Source organism: Symphalangus syndactylus, chromosome 10 (genome assembly GCF_028878055.3).
Source record: "Symphalangus syndactylus isolate Jambi chromosome 10, NHGRI_mSymSyn1-v2.1_pri, whole genome shotgun sequence".
In the NCBI taxonomy this organism is placed as follows: domain Eukaryota; kingdom Metazoa; phylum Chordata; class Mammalia; order Primates; family Hylobatidae; genus Symphalangus; species Symphalangus syndactylus.
In genome coordinates, this window is record NC_072432.2 from 29,471,347 (window position 1) to 29,492,931 (window position 21,585).

Here is a 21,585-nt window from a genome sequence, read left to right on the forward strand (position 1 = left end):
TCATTGTTATCGACAATCATCAGAATTGACCATTAAATTCTGATGGAGAGGCCAGGCACAGTGGCTCATGCCTATAATCCCAGCACTTTGAGAGGCTGAGGTGGTTGGATCACCTGAGGTCAAGAGTTAGAGACCAGCCTGACCAACATGGTGAAACCCCGTCTGTACTAAAAATACAAAAACAGCTGGGTGTGGTGGCACACGCCTGTAGTCCCAGCTACTCAAGAGGCTGAGACAGGAGAATCGCTTGAACCTGGGAGGCAGAGGCTGCAGTGAGCCGAGATTGTGCCACTGCACTCCAGCCTGGGTGAGACAGAGCAAAACTTGGTCTCAAAAAAAAATTTTTTTTTTCAAATTCTGATGGAGAAGATCTAGGGTTTCCAAAATTATACTTATCCTATAGCAGTAAATATATTAATAGCAAATAGATGGCATTTTGCCAACAAAATATCACTAAGTCCTCATTCCCCCATCCTTACACCCCTCAAGCCGGGAGGGGGATATTTAACCCGTGGAAAACTAAAGAAAACAATTGTATTATAACAGGTGGAAAAGTGATTATTCTTTATCTTTGGAATCCATCAAAGATAGAGACTTTTTATCCCCCAAGCACTGGGCATGTGGCATCTGTTGAAACATAATCCTACAAACCAAGTAAAAGTCCATGGGTTGCGAGACAACTTGTGCATAGGAACACTTTGTCCTTCACAATAATGTCTCCATTAAGCATAGTGTGAAATTGTAAAGCTACTCTAATCCACATACGACCAGGATAAAATTACTGCTTCAGGCTTCGGGAAGTCCTTTAATGACCCATTAAATATAATCATTGAACGCACTAAGGAACTTGCCATCTCAATTTGTTTTGATTATAATTACTGTTTTTTTAGTAGACTATTTTTTAGGGGAGTTTTTGGTCTATAATTACTATTTAAAAAAATCTTTTCCCCATTATTATTAAAGAAATGTAATATCAGAAAAATCTGTTTTCCAGTTTTAGACAAAGAATAAGCACATTGTATTTAAAATGGTTTCTCCAGAGCCTAAATGGAAGGTGTAATGGAGGGAAATGACATCACTGTTTGAAAATATTTGCTAATGTTTCTGTATCCAGTTAAATGTCATAGATTTTCTCAGGTAATAATTAGCTTTCTTATTCTCCAGCTCACCCATCTATGTCCAATCATTCATACTCATGCCACTATGCATGTGCACACACACAGCCACACGTGCTCACACACACACCTTAACATTTTTTGTATAGAAGTTGTGTTGTTCCTGGTCAGTGTATAACATTTTTTACACCTTTTTGAGTCACTGTGGAAGACATATTCACATTCATGTGGCTTAAACTTACTCCTTGAAAGTCTGGGAGGAAAATGCTTAAAATACAACAAATTTGAGTTTACGACATGGGCCCCTTATTTAACTGGGGAACAAATGGTTGTGATTTTAATTACCTTTGTTTTATGGTATTTTAACTCATGAAATCCAAGTGTTACTGCTACTGGTAGGCTTTTTTCCGGATGGAACTAAGCCTATTTATTCTTAAAAACATGAAAATTTAGAGCCATGTGGCCCTCTGATAGGTATGATTAATTTATCATGTAAATTTCTTTAAAACATATTAAAGTTAAGTGGATACTTAGAAGCAAGGTTTAATTTTAACCCTGTAGTTTCTGGGGAAGCTTGAGGAATCTGCTTACATTATATATTTGAACACATGGATAAGGTCTGAAAAATAAAACTTCCTAGAAATGTTTTAGCAAGGCTTACATAACTAATACAATATCAATTTAGAACTGAAATATTGTGTGTATGATATCAACTGAATTTAATCATGTGTCTCTTTAGGGTTCTATTGGAGCACCTGGAATTCCAGGGATGAATGGGCAAAAGGTGAGTTCTATAGAATATTGTATTTTAAAAACAATTTGCTGAGCATTGAAATCACAAAATTATTCTAGTCCATAATGTTAGTAATAAGCTTATATGCTTATAAAAACACTACGTTTTGAAATACAGGAAAATTGTGCTACAAATTACCAAATTAGTTTAATTTTTAAAGATGCATTAAATAGGAATTCTTTGAAAATTTTCCATTTCAAGTATTTTGGATGTGTTACTTTTCAATAAATTATGTATGTGATACAACTATATCTTTCTCATAAATATGGAATTGGAAAAATTTATGTTTAACATTGACTGTGATAAACAAAATGTACTTTAGTTTATTCTGGTCATGGTAAAACTAATATGTATTAATAATTGGCTAACAAAAGTTATTCTCATAGGAGGAACTAGTCAAACTTTCTGAATCCAGAAGGTAGCTCTTTTCACTGTTAAGCAAAGGTAGAAGTTAAATAGATTTGTCCTGCTTTGGTATTACATACACTTTTATTGTACTGTTAATAATGAGGGGAAAAAGTAAAGTGAAAGAAACAACACACTCTACATACACATATCTATGTGTTGTGTATATTTACTCCTGCAACATACTTACTAGTTGAACAAAGCATAGCTCCTCAACATCCCTGACTGGCTCTTCAGTCTGGAACCTTCACAGAAACCAGGAAAGCCACTGTGGCAGCTGACAAAGCCCATTGCTGAGCCAGTCCGTCAGGAGCCAGGAAGCTGAGCGAGGGACTTTCCTGTCTTCCCCAGAGTTCTTGGCCTGGCCCTTTTATACCCTGTGACCCATTATCTTGCCTTCTCAGAGTATTTTAAATCCATGCACCCTGGACCAAATTCTGAAATCATATGGAACTCAACCCTTTCAGATGCAATAAATACTCCTTGTGACCTTTTCCATCGAGTCCATCTTTTCTTCCTATCAATAAGACATAAACAACCACAATGTTAAACCTGGTAAGTTGCTAAGAGCATGAGTCTTCCCCTCAGAGGCTGTGTGAATTTTGGCAAAGTCCTTGGAATTCTCTGGCCTCAGTTTCTCATCTGTAAAGGGAGTCAATGACAGTGCCTACCTAGTAGAGTCAATGAGAGTTAAGGGAGTAAATAGATGTAAGGCCCTTAGACAGTATTTGATATTACCATTAAACTTTTCCTTCACTTCAGTTAAGTGAAATTCCGACAATTCCGTTAATCTATGTTTTTAAGAGGCTCTCTGTTCCTAGAAGTACTCAATTCCCACATGAAATTAATGTTCTCAGCCAAGGCTTATGGTGTCTTTTAGTCCATAAACCAAACACCACACACTCACCAGTAGTTAACCGCCCATGTCACAGCTACATTTTCCACTTAGTAAAATGCATATCCATTTGCTTCACAAATCCTGGCAAAGACAGAAGATTTAGAATATTTAGAATATTCTGTTTGGAATATTACAGATCATGGAGGGAAACCTAAGCAAAAATTTAAAACTGTATTCATTCTCAGATGGATTTGAAAATTATATAACTTAAGATAACATTTAGAAAGAACAAAATACAGATATGGCATATATGTTGTTTTTGACATTGGCGAAAAACAAAACTTGTATGCCTAAGGTTAATAATGTTTTCCTTTTTCTTCTTTGTTTCCTTTCATTTTTGAACTTTGACACAATCATGAAAATTTATAGGAACTTTTAACATGAAACAAAACAACTTTAAAACTGTCACATATTCTCTTTTGAAGACTGCATATTCTTTATTTTTGCAAAGGAAATATGCAATTTCCTTAGCAAGAGAAAGGAATGTGACATTTCCTTGTCCTAGTCACCAAATTTAAATTATATTTCAAGGAAATAGACAGTTAATATTTGCAGTTTTATGTCTTGTTATACATCCTTGTGGCATTTTAAAAGTGTTTTCTATAAAACCCAGGGAAATGAAATGATTTCACACTTTTATGAAGGTATCAGCAAAATGTAATTTAAATTTTTTTCCCTCCTTCAGAGAATTGAACCTAAAGCTTTGTGTATGGTATGGAACTTCTGTTAGGTCTAGTAATTACTTAACATTTGTAATACTTGCTATATCATTTTTAGGAAAAGAAAGTGTAAAAAACACAAGTCTCCTTCACTGAAACAGCAGGTCACTTAGAGAGTAAAAACAAAGTTGTCAATAGAGTAATAATTTTACATACTTAGAGCATATGAAATGAACTCTAGAATTTGTTTTTTTATTTTATTTTATTATTTTTATTATTATTATACTTTAAGTTTTAGGGTACAAATTTCTTGAACTCTAGACTTTGTTTTTCTGGAGTCTTGAACTCTAGAATTTGTTTTTCTAAGAAAGGAGATTACAATGACATAATAATTTTGTTTTAGTAAGAGCACCTCAATATCCTTAAATTGTCTTGAGAAAACATTTTGTTCTCCATTACAATTTTGCTTTTTCCAAAAGATTACTTTTGATACTTAGAAAAGTTTTCAGACAGTGGTTAGGGGAGGATATAATTTCTAAGCCATCAGAAATATGGCAAGTAATATCCAGCTACTTGGGCGGGGCGGCGCTCAGGCAGAAGGATTGCTGGAGTCCAGCTTGGGCACCATAGTGAGATCCTATCTCTTAAAAAGAAAAAAGTAAGAAATATGGCAAATAAAAACTAGGGAATAAAAAATTCTTTTCTTATGTTTGAAAAAAAGAAAGAAAAGTATACCATTTTAAGAAAACGCTGGCCAGGCAAGGTGGCCCATGCCAATAATCCCAGCATTTTTAGAGGCTAAGGCAGGAGGATTGCCTAAGCTCAGGAGCTAGAGACCAACCTGGGCAACATGGTGAAACCCTGTCTCTATTTAAAAAAAAAAGAGAGAGAGAAAGAGAAAAAGAAGACAAAAATGCTTTGTTTCCCATAGAACATTGTCCATGCATTCAGGTTGGCAAAATAGGTGATGGCCTTAGCACATAAACTTGGTGTGACGTTTTTCCTACACATCGTCTTTTACATTTTGATCACTTTGATTGCTAATCTGAATATTTATTTTTGTAATGGTCTTTCAGTTCCTCTGATTGTATTAGAAAGGACTGCTTATGCAGTGGCATGGCATTAGACTCCAATCTTGCCCCTTCTGGCATCACAACCCATGAAGGGCTACAGAACATCCTTCTGTGAAAAGTAGGAGGCAGTGTGATACAGAGAAAACTGCGTGGTCTCTGCATCTGAGAGAGAATGCTCTATGTCCTCATTTGGGCCAATGACTTAACCTTTCTAAGGTTCCAGTGTACAATATAGAGACAGACCTTGTAGTATTAATTAGACAATATATCTAAAGTGAATATTATGTAATAGATGCCCAATGAATATTGTCAAGTATCTCTAGTAGTATTCTCATGCCTTAAGAATTTCAGCAGGCTGGGCACAGTGGCTCATGCTTGTAATCCCAACACTTTTGGGAGGCCAAGGTGGGAGGATCGCTTGAGCCCAGGAGTTCAAAGTTACAGTGAGCCATGATCATGCCAGTGCACTCCAGTGTGGGCAACATAGTGAGACCCTGTCGCAAAAAAAAAAAAAAGGTTCAGCAAATGAGCCTTAGACTTACATTCAAGCAGGGAGGAAAAGCCAGTTGAATTCCTCATAGAGAGAAAATGAATATGCAGAATTACACATAGAGGTAGAATGTGTTCTCTACCCCCTGGCTGTCTCCCTGACCCTAAGGACTAAGGGCCCAGCTCTCAAGGATTGGGTAGTTGGAATGTCACTGCTATAGATATAAGAAAGAGAAACACATGTTTCACATTATTATGAAAGCACAGTCACCAGTAGGCTGATGTAGGAGCCCTGTCCTGGCATCAGAACACTCTGTGCTCTTTCACCTCTTGTGTAGCCTTTGAAGGATCCCTTTTTTCTTTTTTTTTTTTTTTTTTTGAGACGGAGTCTCGCTCTGTCGCCCAGGCTGGAGTGCAGTGGCGCAATCTCGGCTCACTGCAAGCTCCGCCTCCCGGGTTCATGCCATTCTCCTGCCTCAGCCTCTCCGAGTAGCTGGGACTACAGGCGCCCGCCACCATGCCCGGCTAATTTTTTGTACTTTTTAGTAGAGACGGGGTTTCACCGTAGTCTCGATCTCCTGACCTCGTGATCCACCCGCCTCAGCCTCCCAAAGTGCTGGGATTACAAGCGTGAGCCACTGTGCCCAGCCGGATCCCTTTTTTTCTCTGCGTTCAAAGGGGCTTCATTTGTAAAATGAGAGCAGAAGCTGTACCAATTTATCTCGTAAGTTTCTCAGAGATACTATGAGTACACAAAAATTCCCCCATCCCCATGTCTTGTTTCCAATGCAACCAGCTTTTGGCATCCTCTGTTCCCAATTCTGAAAGCTGATGTTTTCATAATTTGGACTTGTTTCCACCAACCAAGCAGTTAGGGCAGATCTAATGCAAATCCTACCTAAAAATATAAAATGTTATCTATTTCTTCTTTGGCTAATTATATTGAACACAAAAATAATATAATTCTCCTGAAGATCTTGTTGGTTTAAACATATAATTAACATTTTATTTGTCCTTCGTAATTTATTCTTTCCCCCACTACACACATGTGCATGAGTGCATGCACGCAAACACACACACACACATACATGAAGTGATGTATATTTGAATATTGGTCAATTAGTTCCTACTTCAAATACTCTGGAGAAATATGAGCTATTTAAAATAATTTTATGGTAGAACAATGTTTTTAAAGTGAATAATTTTTTGGCAAAATAGATTGCTGCCTACAATTTTTGTTTATATACTTATATGTCACTTTTAAAAAATCTGAACTGTTGAAAGGTGCTATTAAAACTCTGCATTTGTCTACTTTTTCCTGATTTTCATCTTTCTTAGCATCCATAAGAACAAATAATCACTATGACAATTTATTTGAAAAGCAATTAGTGCCCAACACTGTGCAAATGCCATGAAAGAGGAGCTGGAGGTCGGGTGTGGTGTCTCACGCCTGTAATCCCAACAATTTGGGATGCCGAGACGGGTGGATCACCTGAGGTCGGGAGTTCGAGACCAGTCCGACCAACATGGAGAAACCCCATCTCTACTAAAAATACAAAATTAGCGGGGCATGGTGGTGCATGCCTGTAATCTCAGCTACTCGGGATGCTGAGGCAGGAGAACTCTGGAGGCGGAGGTTGCAAGTGAGCCAAGATCACGCCATTGCATTCCAGCCTGGGCAACAAGAGCAAAACTCCGTCTTAAAAAAAAAAAAAAAAGGAGCTAGAGACAGGAAGAGTCCAGACAAAGTCCCATTTTTGCTCCTCTTAATTCACATCCTTGTCTCCTGATTACTATAAAAATAATGTTGAAGATTTTCAGAATTAAAATGAAATTTTTTTTGTCTATGCAAGTTAGAATTTTTCTGAGGCCTGCAGAGTCACAGGGATTGTTTCCAAAGCAAAAGATAAATATCAGATGATCTTGATTTGTGCAATTTTAAGTGCTTTCTAGAGTTTATTGTTATTTATAAAACTTCAAATATAACATAAATTTAAAAATTGATATTAGTGTGTCACCTATGAATCCATCACAAATAGCTATGTGATTTTTAAGTAACATTAAATTTTAATTAGTTTATAGTTATGACATTTGAAATTCCTTTTTATCTCATACATGGGTAACACAGTTCTTCACTGACATTAATCTTCACAGCATATTTTTAATGGCATTTGTATTGTAAGTATATTTAGAGAATAGATAAATTGAAGCTCTCAGACTTTCAAAGCTTAAGCCATTGATTCAAGTCTGTGCAGTGGACGATACAATAAATCCAATATTTTTTATCCCCCATTCACTTACTATAAACACTAAACACAGTTTTTTTGTTATTTATTTATATATTTATTGCTACCTACATTCCTGAAAGTTTTCAATATGTTGTAGGGCTGTTTTTGTTTTCTAGTTAATCAGCTTAAAATTTTCCTTTAGCAGAATTTACCCAGTAATTTATTATGCAATATATGTATGACTTTCTAATGCTAAACTTTAAGAAAAGATATTGAGACTAAATTAAGTGATAGATTGATGATTCCAGATTAGTTAATAGTTCAAGGAAAGTATCTTACAACAATTCAATCTTTTTTGTGTTAAAAGTGAGAATTATATTTTTTAATTTTTCAGTTTTTAACATATTTAATAATTGTATAGATTAGAATTCCAAGAGTACATGACCATTTTCCTCTAGTAACTACAATAAGAGGATGAATGCTTTCTTCTAAAAGAAGCACCATCATTTCCTGTTACAGATATTTCATAAAGTCAGATCACTTCATCCATTCCTGAGAATGATTTCTACATTCTCAGCCATTTTTATATACAAGCCTACTCTACTTTTAAAGACATTTTTCACTCAATTTTACTTGTTAAGCAGAACACAAGATATTTCTTTTCTTCATGTAATTATTTTTGGGTTTCTCTAGGGGGAAACAAAAAGTTAGTTGAAGGAAGTTTTTTCCTGCTGGCTTGAAATAAAATAAGTAAGATTTTCTTTAAAACCACTTTCTCACGACTTTATTTAGGCATGTTACTATAAAGTTTGATACCAGTTATTATTCTAGAAAATGAAAATATTGGGAGAAGGAAGAATAAACAGTTGAAGGATTGGGATTGCTGAGAGAAAGGGGTAGCTGAGGAAGTAAAGCTCCTCACTTGCTGTTGCGAAACAAAAAAAAAACAGCGAAGCAAATGTTTATTAATGAATTATGGCATCATGAAATCCACTATTTTCTATTTTAATGTAAAAGACACTGCATTTTATAGAAGAAATCACAAAAATACTGACATATTACATCTGATTAAATTGTATCCATAATTGGGAAAAGCTTTTTAAAGAAATTTCCCTTAAATGTACCCATTGATTAACTTGTTAATTTCCTCGATCATTCATTCAACAAATATTTATTTAGCCTTCACTAAATGTGAGGCACCAACTGAACACTGAGTTTACAGCTGTCTCTGCCTCATGGAATTTCTAGGCTAATGGGTAGTAGGGGGATTAAATGAACAATTGTATGAAAAATCTATAGATTTTTAAATTAGAGTACTGTGAAGTATTATAACAGAAAAGCACAGGGCTCCCTGGCCTGGTGCAAAGGGCTGAGTAAGAGCACTTCCCTGAATCGGAGACTTTCGGTGAGGTTCCCAGTGTAAACAGGAGTTGGCAAAAGAAGAGAAGCTATCACCATGTTGCAATACTTAAAATTTATACTACAGATAACCTTGGTCTTAGAATTCTGTTCCTAAAACACCGTATTATTAATATCATTGATCACTATAGGATTTTGTATTCATCATGGACAGCTTTTCCTTAAAATTTCTGACCACTAAAATATTAAATCAATATAAACCACACACCCTGTTTTTGTATCATTAGGTCTCTTGATTTTGAAATTTGTATTAAAAATAAGGCTGCAATGTAATAATTTATTGTCAAAACCATAACAGGTGAAATCTACTCCGTTCCATTTATTTGACACCAGGCCACATTGCCAAGGGGTAGCCATGATCCAACTGTGAGACAGCATCAGTGGGTTTAATTTACGAGAAACTTAATTCCTTTCAGGATCCTCTTCTCTGTCTTCTCTGCCTAGTGCAGAGAATAGAAGCAGTGTATCATAATTACTAAAATGTATCCAGTGTTTATTAACTGCTGAGCAGCATCCTAAATGTTATAGGCATCTTAGGTCATTTAGTCCTCATAGCAATTCTATGAAATAGGCACTATGATTATCTCCATTTTCTTAATGAGGAAACTGAGGTGCAGAAAGGATAAAAGAAGCCCAAGGTCACCCAGGTGTTAGTGGCAGAATAGAGCTTAAAAGCCAAGCAGTATGCTTCCACTGCATAGTAGTGGTCGAGAGTGTGGATTTTTAAATTCAGAAAATCCTAGCTTTGCCGCTCAGTGTTTGTATGACCTTGGACAAATTGCTTACCTTCTCTGAGCCTTAGTTTCCTCGTTTTTCAAATAGGGATTATAATGTTTACCTCTAAGTTTAATCAGATAAAGGAAGTAATACATATAACTATCTATTAAAAGACTGTTAAATAAGGGTAGATTGTTTTCCTCTTTGAATTGGAGGCATTAATACCTCTATGATTCAGAAACCTCTTAGGTGTCCAAGTGAGTATCAGTAAGAAGTATTATCTCATTCTCTTCATTGACCTTTAGAATTTTTCCACGTGGACATAAACATTTAAAATTTCTATTAATAATTAAACACATTCTCTTTCCAAGAGAAAGAATAATTTATCATTGAAACTATACACAGTATCTTTAAGAACTATACTTTAGGAAATAAGGAATTAGCTGGGTTTTAAAACTTTAAAAATGGATATATTTTCAAGGATACATTATGTTACAAGTCATGGAAATTTAAGGGAACTAGGTGAAAAAAGAAAGGTATTTCCTTAAGTCACATGAGCTTGAAAGTCCAGTGCTAATGCAGTCTTCAGCTTGGCTTTGTTCTGACAACTAAACTTCATCACTAAGAACCCAGGTTCATTCATCTCTTGGCCCGTCCTCCATGTTACTGCTGTCAACCTAGTTCCCGCTTTCCTCTCCGTTGTAACATGGCTGCCAATCACTCCTGGCGCCACCTGCATTCAGAGGGTGAAAGAATGTCTTTCCCAAAATATCCAACAACTCTGTTGAGCTCCTTTCTGACTGGAGACACGTAGATAGAGAGGTCTTCTCCTCAACCTCTTGCCAGGGGAATGTCAGATGAGGATTGGCCACTACTGCTGAAACTTCTTTTCTCATGGTCCCAGTCCAATGGAAAGTTGTAATAAACACTAATTGTCCAATTTAGAAGAGATTCTTGTAACAGAAGGGAGCTGAAAAACTGCTGTATCTGACTTTTCCCAGCCCTAAGAAACTCACTTCATATGACCCCCTTCATCCATTTTGATATTTCATATTCCTAACCTGTAAGCTTTTATTCTTAATCTTTTTCCCCCATAAGAGTACACATTGAGGACAATATTTTTATATCAGAACAGAGAACCCTCTGTGGCATTATGCTCTCTGGCTGGTTTAGGCTCACTTTTGCACCTTTCATGTTATTTTAAAAGGGGATACTGGGTAGTGCTTCTCTTGGATGCGGGCGAGCAGTGCCCCTCTTCTAAGCCTCCTTTGTCCATCTTGTGGTATCACCCTCCTCACAAATGAGGAGTCCATAGGGCCAAGGAGACTTGCCTGCCCATAGCCCTGTCTTCCCACTTCCAGATCATGTCTCAGGTACCTGGAAGCCAAGAGTTCCTGCCTCATCTGTCTTGAGTCAGCTTCCAGTGTTAGTAATGGGCCCTCCCCAGATCTGTATTCAGAAAGAGTGGACCATACTGCTGGCACATGCACCCCTAAGCCCATGGGTGGCCGTGGAGCACTGTTGACGAGGAGCTATGAACAGGGCTTGGAGGCTGTGGTGTTCACGTCTAATCCCCAAGGCACTTCCTAGAGAGAACTAGGGCTGGAGAGACAAAGAGGATGGGAAGAGAAAGGAGGAAATTATCAGGCAGGGAGTGGAATGGGGAAGACATCTGTGTGACCATGCATACTCCTGCTTAGACCTTCAGATTTTGTGAGTGTCCTCAAGGCAAATAATTCCTCTCATTTATGTAAATTTCACCCAAATAAAGTCAATTTAGCTATCTTTCGTGACCGCCCCCAAACTTCTATCTCTCTGCATTACATTTCCTTTGTTCAAATTGTATTGTAGATATTTCTGTCTACATGAACAGTATGAAAATCTAAAATTAAAAGTGTTAACCAGCAGACTTATTTCTGAAACACCTCATGCTGTTATATTATCGATACAACTATCATGTTTTCTTATTTATCATTTTTAGACATTTGTAATTTTTAAAAAAGCATAAGGAAGGTTTGGTCACCAGGTTAAATTTAGTTATTAAACAGTTTAAGTCCCATTTCAGCAAATTACCCAAAAGAGGGTATTTGTATTAAGTTCCTGGCTGATACACTTGTCTACTTTTCTGCTAGTCAGTATTCACATTACCAATGTGGACAAAGAGATTGAAACTGCCTTTGCAAAATTATAACTAAGGAAATTATGACAGTGAAAGATATCAGACTTAGCCAACTCCATCTTGCTTTTAACCTCTAAACTGTCCTTGTCCATTCCTGGGGGTAGGTTGAACTAGTCTTGGATTTTAGTTATTGTTTAAATAATAGCCCTTCCCAAAAGCTAAACTGTTCCTGTAAAATGAATGACAGGCCACCAGCCACCAAATAAGGAGCAGAGGGGCTGGAGTACTAAATGTTACCAGCCGTTATTCTGGAGGTCATAAGATTTGCAACTTACATCACTATTGTGAACCTAACATTGGCCTTTTGAGATGTCTTTTCAGGGTTTTGCATTTCTAACTGGATGGCCCCACCTCGACCTGCCAACTGGTTCTGTGGCCCCCACCCAGGAACTGACTTAGCGTAAGAGAACAGCTTCCACTCCCTATGATATCATCTCTGAGCCAACCAATCAGCACTTCCAATTCACTGGCCCCCTACCCACCAAATTATCCTTAAAAACTCTGATCTCCGAGAGTTTGGGGAGACTGATTTGAGTAATAATAAAACTCTGGTCCCCTGCACAGCCGCCTCTGTGTGAATTACTCTTTCTACATTGCAATTCCCTTGTCTTGATAAATTGGCTCTGTCTGGGCAGCGGGCAAGATGAACCCACTGGGTGGTTACGCGGTTCTAATTTTAGGGAGGGAGTTTGCTGTTTAGATAACGCAGTAGGGATGCCAGTTCTCTGATGCATAAGCAAACCTAATTGTCCAGGCTAGGGGTTTTCTCTTTTTACTTTTGCGTGTTACACAGCTTCCTCTGCTTCCAGGAATGATAAAGAAAAAGAATTAGGGATTGGGGATGCAAGTAGGAGCTAAAGACTGCTGAACTGCTACACAGAGAGAGAAGCTGATTTCCTAGGATGTTCTAGGAGGGAGGAAAGAAAGAGGACAGTGAGGTGGAAGAGGGAGAGAGGAGAAGCCAGTAAGATGAAGACAGACTCAGCTCCGTGATGACGCCTTCCTGAGAGTACCAAATGGTGAATCTTGAATTCACAAAATGCCTGCAGAGAGGAATTCTTGAGGAAACTGGTGAAGAATTGACTGAACCACCTGAATTGGTATGGGGCAAAGCAGAGACAAGTATAGATGCAAGGCTTGAGCAGGGGGCTGGAAAAAGCAAATCTTAGACTTGAGCCAAATTTAGTCAGATCTCTAAGAAATAAAGAATGACCAGGTAACATCTTTAGTCCAACAACAACAAGAGGAGCAACAACAACAACAACTAGTAATAATAATAAATCTTACTCCTTTAGAGTTGGAAGAAGCCAAATATTTGATTCAGCCCCACACACTTTACAAGAGAAAAACAGCCCCATGGAAGCATAAGCAAATTGTTCTTTGTCAGAACTGGAAGTTCAGTACATCTAACACCAATGTACTGAACAGCTATTATGTGGAACAGCTGGTATTACGGTATTAGGCTGGTATTAGTGTCCTAAAGCCACTTTACTATTTTATGTGAAAATTAAACAGAAAAGAAACGATAAAATTGAATGAGATTTTTAGACACAAGCTGCTTGAATAGAAAAAACACAAGATGAGGAATCAGAAGACCTGGGTTTTAATCTCACATCTACCTCTTTGTGGCTCTTTGTCTCTGGAAAAGTTACTTCCTCTCTCTGAATGTGTTTCTTCCTCTGTTAAGAATGACTGGCTTGGCTCCTTTCACTAAAATATTTCACTGTTTTGTGAGTGCTTCTGCTTAGGGAAAAGCAGATGTTAGTGAGTTCATGGAGTAAATGATGACACTTGTGTAAATTCTGAGAGGGTCTTTGGGGAACTTTAGATGACATGAAAATTTATAGAACCAGCATCGTCCCAGCTACTTCTCGCCCCTCATCTGAGGCACTGGGGGTGAAGGAAGAAGAAGCAGATAGAAGAGATGAGCAGTACGTGGAAATGTCGACAGTGCCCCAGGCTCTGGACCCACAGGCTGAATGTTGGAGCCTTTAGTCCTCTAGGTAAACACTCTTCCCCCAACAGAGTCCTGGAGGGTTTTTCTTGGAAGCCATTAAAGTTCTCATTCCTGTCACCCTGCCCTTCACAGACTCCTCTTCTAACTCACACTCATCTCGCTTCACTCCACCCCATGCTGTGCCTGTGTCCTTCAATCCCAGTGATTTGGACTGACCTGGGCATGACTTGGAGGTGTGCCACTGCAGGGTTAACATTTCTCCCATCTTTTCCTTGCTCCCTTCTCTTTTCCCGTGATGGCTGCCTTGCGGTGCCTGAGACAGAGCCATCTCTTGCCATGACAGTTCTATTATTTTCCAAACTCCCAGTTGGGCAGCCTTGCTGTCTCGTTTTCTACCTGGCCTGTTCAGTGCTTCACATCTTCATGTAGGCTTAATGCATTTGATTCTCCTATATTCATTCATTCCTCTAACACTGATGTACTGAACAGCTATTATGTGTGAGTGGTTTTAATAGGCACTGTGAAAGAGTAATGAGCAAAATAGACCAAGTCCTCTGCCCAAGGAGCTCATAGACCAGTGGTGATGGGGATGTGGGAGTGGAAAATATGGTTGTCAGATAAAATATAAGATGCCCTATTAAATTTGAATTACACATACCAATTGAGAATTTCTAATATGGCTATGTCCCATTTAATATTTGGAATATATTTAACTAAAATATGATTCATTATTTATCTGAAATTTAAATTTAACTCAGTCTCCTATATTTTTGTTTGCTAAACCTGAAAGTCCTAATGGCAGGAGACAGAAAAGAAACACAAAGTTGCATCTCAGGCGGCAGTTGGTATAATAGAGAAAGGCACAGGCATATACCTTTATAGGGAGTGGTGCTGTGGTTAGCGGAGTGGGGGAAATTCAGGGGTAACCCCTGTAGTAAGGGGATATTTGATCCAAAGTTAAAGGAGGTGAGAGAGCAATCCTATGGCTATCCAAGGAAAAAACATAGGAGGTCTGTTAGAGAGCGCCCAGATGCAAAGGCCCTGGTCAGGTGGCTGCTTTCCACACTGGAGCAAGGTGGGGCCGAGGTTCAGTGTGGCTGGAGTATGTGAGGGGGCAGCAGAAGGGAGGTCAGAGGAGCAGCAGGGGTCAGATCATGTGGGGCTGGGGCCATTGTAAGGATGTCGGCTCTTATTCTGAATGAGATGGGACAGGCTTGCAGAGAACTGAATGAAGGAGCTCTTTGCCTGACTTGCTTTTAAGAGAATGTTGGAAGCTGGTGGGTGGCAAAGAACTCCGTTAGTTGGTCCTTAGAGTCAGCCTCTAACCACTGCTTACCATACAGACAGTACAGAGACCGACTGTGGCTGTGCCATGTAACACACAAGAACTTGATCTCCTGGACCCTCCAAAAGCCACTCTGTCCTGAGCCAGAGCTTGCTTCTAGTCTCTCCACCCCCCCACATACTGCTCCAGCTTGGCAGAGTTCTCTGGTGCATTTTAACTGCATATGCAATGGAGTGGAGTCTCCATTCTGAAGCCTTGCTGTATGTTGACTTGCTTTAATACTGATAGTACTCCTTCCTTGATTTTAAAGGCTTTTGGTTCATGATGTCTTCTAATAATTAAATAATTTTAGAGTTTAAACCAATGCTCAATAGAAACATAAATATAATGCAAACCTCAAATACAAACTGCATATGTAATTTTTAATTTTCTGTTAACCATATTGAAAAAAGGTAAAAAGAAACAAGTAATATTGTTTTTAATAATGTAGTTTTTAAACTCAATATCTATTCAAAATTATCATTTTAACATGATATGAATTAATATTTCAAGAATAATAATATTCACATTTTTAGTGAGATATTTTACATTTTTTTCCTACTAAATCTTTAAAATTGTATTTTGCACTTACATCCATCTCCATTAGGACTAGCCACATTTCCACTGCTCCATAGCTGCCTGTGGCTAGTGGTACCAATTGGACAACACAGGTTTAAAATCTGCTCATTTTCCAGGTATAAGGTATAGGTCCATTCCATTCTAATTCCAATTTCCAGAAAGGAAGACTATCGTGATTGAAGTGATGATGAGCAATATTACTGCTAGATGACCTACTTCCTTTGAGCACTCAATATTCGTAAGAAAACCACATTTCTTTTTATCCTTAACTATTCATTCAAGTTGCCCTTGAATGACAGAACCTGAAATAATTGTTATGGCCTTGAGTGATGTTTTACATTAGAGTTCTAAAAGAGTTGTTTTTTTTAAAAAAAATGAAAGCAGCAAGCCATCCTTCTTAAAAGTCAGTCCAACTTGTTTTCAGCTTAAAATGGAAATGGCCATTTTGGAATGGTCATACTGGGAATAGCCTTTAAATTTAAAGTATAGTAGACAAAACCCCATTAATCTACCTGTGGTTAGGATGTTAGCTGCCGTTTTTCTTTATTACCATCTATGGAATGCCCTCAGTGTTTTAAGGATGAAATGTGTTCAGAAATAGATGGATACATTATGCAACAAACATGAGACCAGCTCCCCCCTCCCACATAGACACACACAACCTGGTTCCCATTTTTTTTGTTTGTACCTTTCTGATATATTTTTCTGTATATGTACATGTTCACTATTATGTAATAGTGTAACATCATTACAACTTTATTTAGAGGACTCATGATAATTTTTGTCCTTATATATTGAAATACTACATTAATACAATATAAGATGTATGCTTTATTCCTCAGCAAGACTTCTTGTTGATTTCTATTTATTATGCTTCTTACTTCATGAAGTGTAAGAAAACTTTGCCCCCAAAATTGTTTCATGAACTCAATTAGATGCCACCTAATGTGTATGTGTGTATGTGTATATGTATATATATATGTATATATTTCCCCCACTCAAAAATAAGCTCTTTGGGCACAGGCACCTGTCATGTCTATTTCATCTTTATGTCTCAGGAAACAGTCCACAGTAGAACGTATAGTAAATTTTCACTGTTAGTTGAATAATCAGCACCTACAGATTCCTATAGCTTGGCTATGAAACTCAGACTTGTACAGTGGTTTATCGTTTATATTCTTTTCACAGAACCTGGGAAACTAAGTGTGGACAATAACAGAATGCTCTGTAGTCCTTTAATCTAACTTGGAGTATGTGTTTCTTGATGTAACTATTATAAGGGTAAAATGCTATCAGTCATTTTTTCCTCTAGCTTTATTCACTTTTCAGCTGTAAAATTTTGTGAATACCTGCTTAAATTATGAGCCCACCAGAAAATATTTAAGCTCACAAGTGAAAAATTTAAAACTGAACAACAGTAAGCTCTCATTTGTGCTTATTAAAATAGCCACAAAAATAATTAAAATTGTGATATTCAATGCTGTTGTGAAAAACCATTGTTGTAAAAAGTTGTGAAAAAGTAACACAGAGTGGATGCCTATAAAAGCAATGCCTATAAAATTTTTCTGAAGTGCCTATAAAAGCAAATAAAACTCAGAACTCTTTCAGAAAGCAATTTAGAAATATGCAGTTAGTGCCATAAAATGTTTCCATTGACTAATAAAACAAGTTTAGATAATTTATCATAATTAAATTATTTGACAGAAAAATATGAGTATATTTACAGAGGTATTTATTTTAGTTTATCTTTAATAGTAAAAATTGGAAGAACACGAGTATTCAACAATGTGGGACTGATTAAACAAGTGGTCACACCTGACTTTGATAGATGATTAAACTATTCACAAGACAGTATTCACAAACACTGTGTGAAAACAAATGTGCGTATAAAGATTTAAAAAATCAGAACATCAAGCTATGCAATATGTTTACAATTGCTTGAAAATATGTAACTGTAAATAACAAAGACCAGAAAGCGACAGGACAAAATGAAAACAATTATTATAGAGCGATGGGGATTACAAGTACAATTTTTTGCTGCCTTTTATGTTAAAGATTAGCAACATAAAAAATCAAAGAAAAAAAGAAGATCAAGCCTTCGTCCCTCAATGTTCATATATTAAGGAGAATGTTATGCAGATACCTAAGCAACATTTCTCTTCCTTGCTTCAAAATCTCAGCATGAATTTTGTCCGGTTCCAGGAGCTTAACCATTTAAAAAAAAAAAAAACTCTGGCTACCATGGTTATTCTTTCAAAGTCTAAACAATGTTTGCATTGTTTCCTGGCGGCATCTCTTATTTGCATTAAACCATGAGTTATGATATTAGTGCTTCCTGTTGTGGATTCTTTGAAGCAAGCAGACTCCATAGGTCTTTTTCTGGTTGCACAGTAAATGATACTCCTTTTTCAGGGTGTATTCTGTTTCCAAGTTTTTATCCTTTGTTATGTACAAATGGCATATCAAAATCTTCCCATAATGACCATCATTATTCTAAGTCAAAATTTTTTTCCCATTTTACCAAGGAAAGTGCAAGAGTTACAATTACAGTGTGACTTTATATAGGAAGCAGAATTTTTTTGCAGGAGGTTAAGACTTTAGCAATTTTAATAATCCATTATAATAGTAAAATGCTTTTCGCTATTCTAGACACTACAAGCTTCACATTGCTTAGTTTATCTGGTAGATATTAAAAAATCATCTCTATGTAGGTTATATTTAATTCAGGTTTCTACACATTCTGGCAGTCATTTATAAGTGGGACTATAAACCAAATAATAATTAAGATAGAAATATTCGTCATCTACTCTCTCCCAATTCCTAGATACATTCATTCACTTATCAGTGTAACATGGTGTTAAGAGCATACCTTCTTAAACCACGAAGTTTCAAGTCCTGACTATAGTTATGTAAATCTGGACAAATTACTTAACTTCTCTCTGCCTTAGTTTCTTTGCCTGTAAAATAGAGATAAAAATAGTACCTACCTCATAGGAATTTGTGAGAATTGAGTCAATGAATATAAAGATCCTGGCACTTAAGAAATGTTACTATTATTATTAATATACATGTTTTTGACGCTGAGAACACAAATATAAAAGTGACAGAATTCTTGCCCTCCAGGTGACTTAGAAAACATTCTCAAAAATCAGTTAAGTTTGCAGTGAACCTAAAACTGCTCTAACAATAAAGTCTGTTTTTAAAAAATCAACGAAGGAGCAACTTTACTAGCCTCAATGGAAAGAAGAAAGTTGTCCAGTAATTGGGGCACACAGTGAAGGGCTTTCAGAATGGTTTAAAATGAGAACAGAATTCTAATTGCTGTAAGTGTGAGCCACATAGAAGCATAAGGGTCCAAAGTATCTTTTCCTTGTTTCTGGGCACTTCAGGGAGCTTTGTCTCTTTGGAAAACAATTGCTGGTTCAGAGTCTTGAAAGACTGGTAGACATCATCATCTTTCTGAAATAGGAAATTTTTCTAGCCTAATAGCCATCATCTTTTGCCCAAAAGCCTATCATTCAATATGACGATGAGATCCGTAAGTCTGAATGTTTTATTCTACTTATTTTTATGATGAAATTGGAAAGAAAAACCAAAGCTATTTTTAATGTTTACTTTTGTGTCAAATGTGTCTAAATGAATTAAGTAGGTGTTCAAAGATGTGTATGTTCTTCAAGATTTAGGTTTGTAAATGTTCATTTAAGTCTAATGTGAAAACAGAATGATTTATTCTTTCTTTTTTTGAGCTGATTAATCACTTAAAAGTTTTTTGTCAGGAGAGTCTTGTATTTTCAGATGTCTTTTACTCATTCAAAAAGTATTTATTTGATGTTCACAATGTAGCCAGCAACATGCTAGATGTTAATTTCCACTGATAAGTTGCTTCAGTTTTCTTAATGATGAGAAGACTGAACAAAGGAAATTAACCCCATTGCATCCTTGCTTCATTACATGCAGCATTTTGGACCATGGAAGCTAACTTGAATTTAAACTAATAGTCACTTATTCTTTATCTATTTCTAGAGAATTATTAGATGGCTGTCTCCTCTAATGATCCATGTAATGTGTTGATTTTGTCTATTTTACTTAGTAGTATCTGTTTTTCTATTTTGAGGGTGAGCCCGGGTTGCCTGGAGCAGTAGGACAGAATGGAATACCAGGACCAAAGGTTAGTACAAATAAAGCCAAGCAGAATCATTTGACACATGAATTGTCAGGAAATTGTAAGCCATTATTTAATACAATTTTTAACAACCTCACCAGTTGCACTTAAATGGGTATTTTGTGAATAGTATAATATGCTACAGTATAGAACTTTGTTACTAATGAATTAATTATATTTGTGATTCTCATTAGTATTAAATGCAGAAAAATAAATGGGATGTGATCATCTAACATCTTTATTCTGAGATACTTAAATAACATGAGTAGGCCTATGTTTCCAATATGGCTGTTGTCATTTTATCACTTAATGGGTATATGAAAACATAGGTCATATCCATATTGCCTAAAATTTTTATATTTACATGGCTTACTAAACATGACATTCACTATGGCTTTTCCCCAAGATTTGGCCACCTCCAACTCTTACACAACATACCCAGTTAATCAGATGAAGGCAGAATAAAGATGTTTAAAATTTAAAAATGGATGTAGTCTGAATTACTAAATAGGGAAAAAATGTAATGAAGATATTTTTTATTCCAAGTTTTCTTTGTTTCTTAAAAAAAAATTGAATCAGTTAAACATAAAAAGATTGGGGACAATTTAGTTTAAATCAAGCAGGCAGCCAAATCCCAAATCCTTTGATGAGTGAACATCCCTTGAAGTACAAAACTAATGTTTAATCCCATCAGCTGTGCTGGTGTGTATTCGTACCCACAGATGCCTGTCAGCTGATTTTACAGATCATTTGCTATTGACAGACGCCTAGGACAGACCTTAAATTTATAGACCTGTTCTTTGTCCTGCAGGAGAGGAAAGAAAATATTCCTTCTGGGACTCTAGCTGTTTTCCTGTCTTCTTCTCTCTCTTTCTCCATGCTAAAAAGCCAAACAATGGGAGTTAATGCTTAATGCATGTTCACAGTGCTATTCTGGTGTTGCCTAGCGACCATCAGGATGGGTGTTGAGCAGTGAAGGTGACCAGAAATGCAGAAAGCCAAAGGGTCAGGTTGAGTTCCAGAGAAAAGAGTCTTGCTTCCAAACTGACTTCTGCAGTGGGTTATAAATTTAAAAAAATACAATAATTGTCTTATTTCATTTTTTTTCCAAAGCGGTCTGATCTTATGGCAACATTCACTCAAGCTTTTCATAGGAAACTATTATCATAATGTATATGATTTACTTTAGGACTCCTACTCTCCTGCTCCAACCTCTGCCCTTTCCTGGGTAAAGTGAAAATGAGATTCTCTTCAGGGCACCATTTTGCATTTTAGTCCTCATGCTATCCAGGTCATCATTTTGAGTAAGGACATCATTCCTAAACTCACTTCAATTTTGCCCCATTCTAGTGTCTTTCCTTAAGGTGCCTCCTAAAATATACCTGATCTGGAGCATGCTCTTTACCAGAACCTAAAGAGAGTTTATGACATTGTAAGGGGTTCAAGATTAGGACTGTTTATGATCATGTTAGGGCAAGACAGATTGGGTAACTACCCTGGCACCCTAGACCCTTGAAATGATCTATGAACCAGGGAACACTTTGAATAAAAGGATTTTCAGAAAAACATGCTAGTCCACCTTATTAAC

The 21,585-nt window shown here is 36.8% G+C and overlaps 1 protein-coding gene across 6 annotated transcripts in view; it reads left to right on the forward strand.

Moving 5' to 3' along the window:
• The window catches only part of COL25A1 (collagen type XXV alpha 1 chain), a 514,179-nt gene that overhangs the window by 392,949 nt on the left and 99,645 nt on the right, over positions 1–21,585 (forward strand). For all 6 annotated transcript variants that reach the window (XM_063611090.1, XM_063611091.1, XM_055296768.2 and 3 more), the window contains 2 exons: positions 1,855–1,899; positions 19,950–20,003. In XM_063611090.1, coding sequence (XP_063467160.1) covers positions 1,855–1,899; positions 19,950–20,003 — 99 coding nt within the window. The remainder of the gene's footprint in view (positions 1–1,854; positions 1,900–19,949; positions 20,004–21,585) is intronic.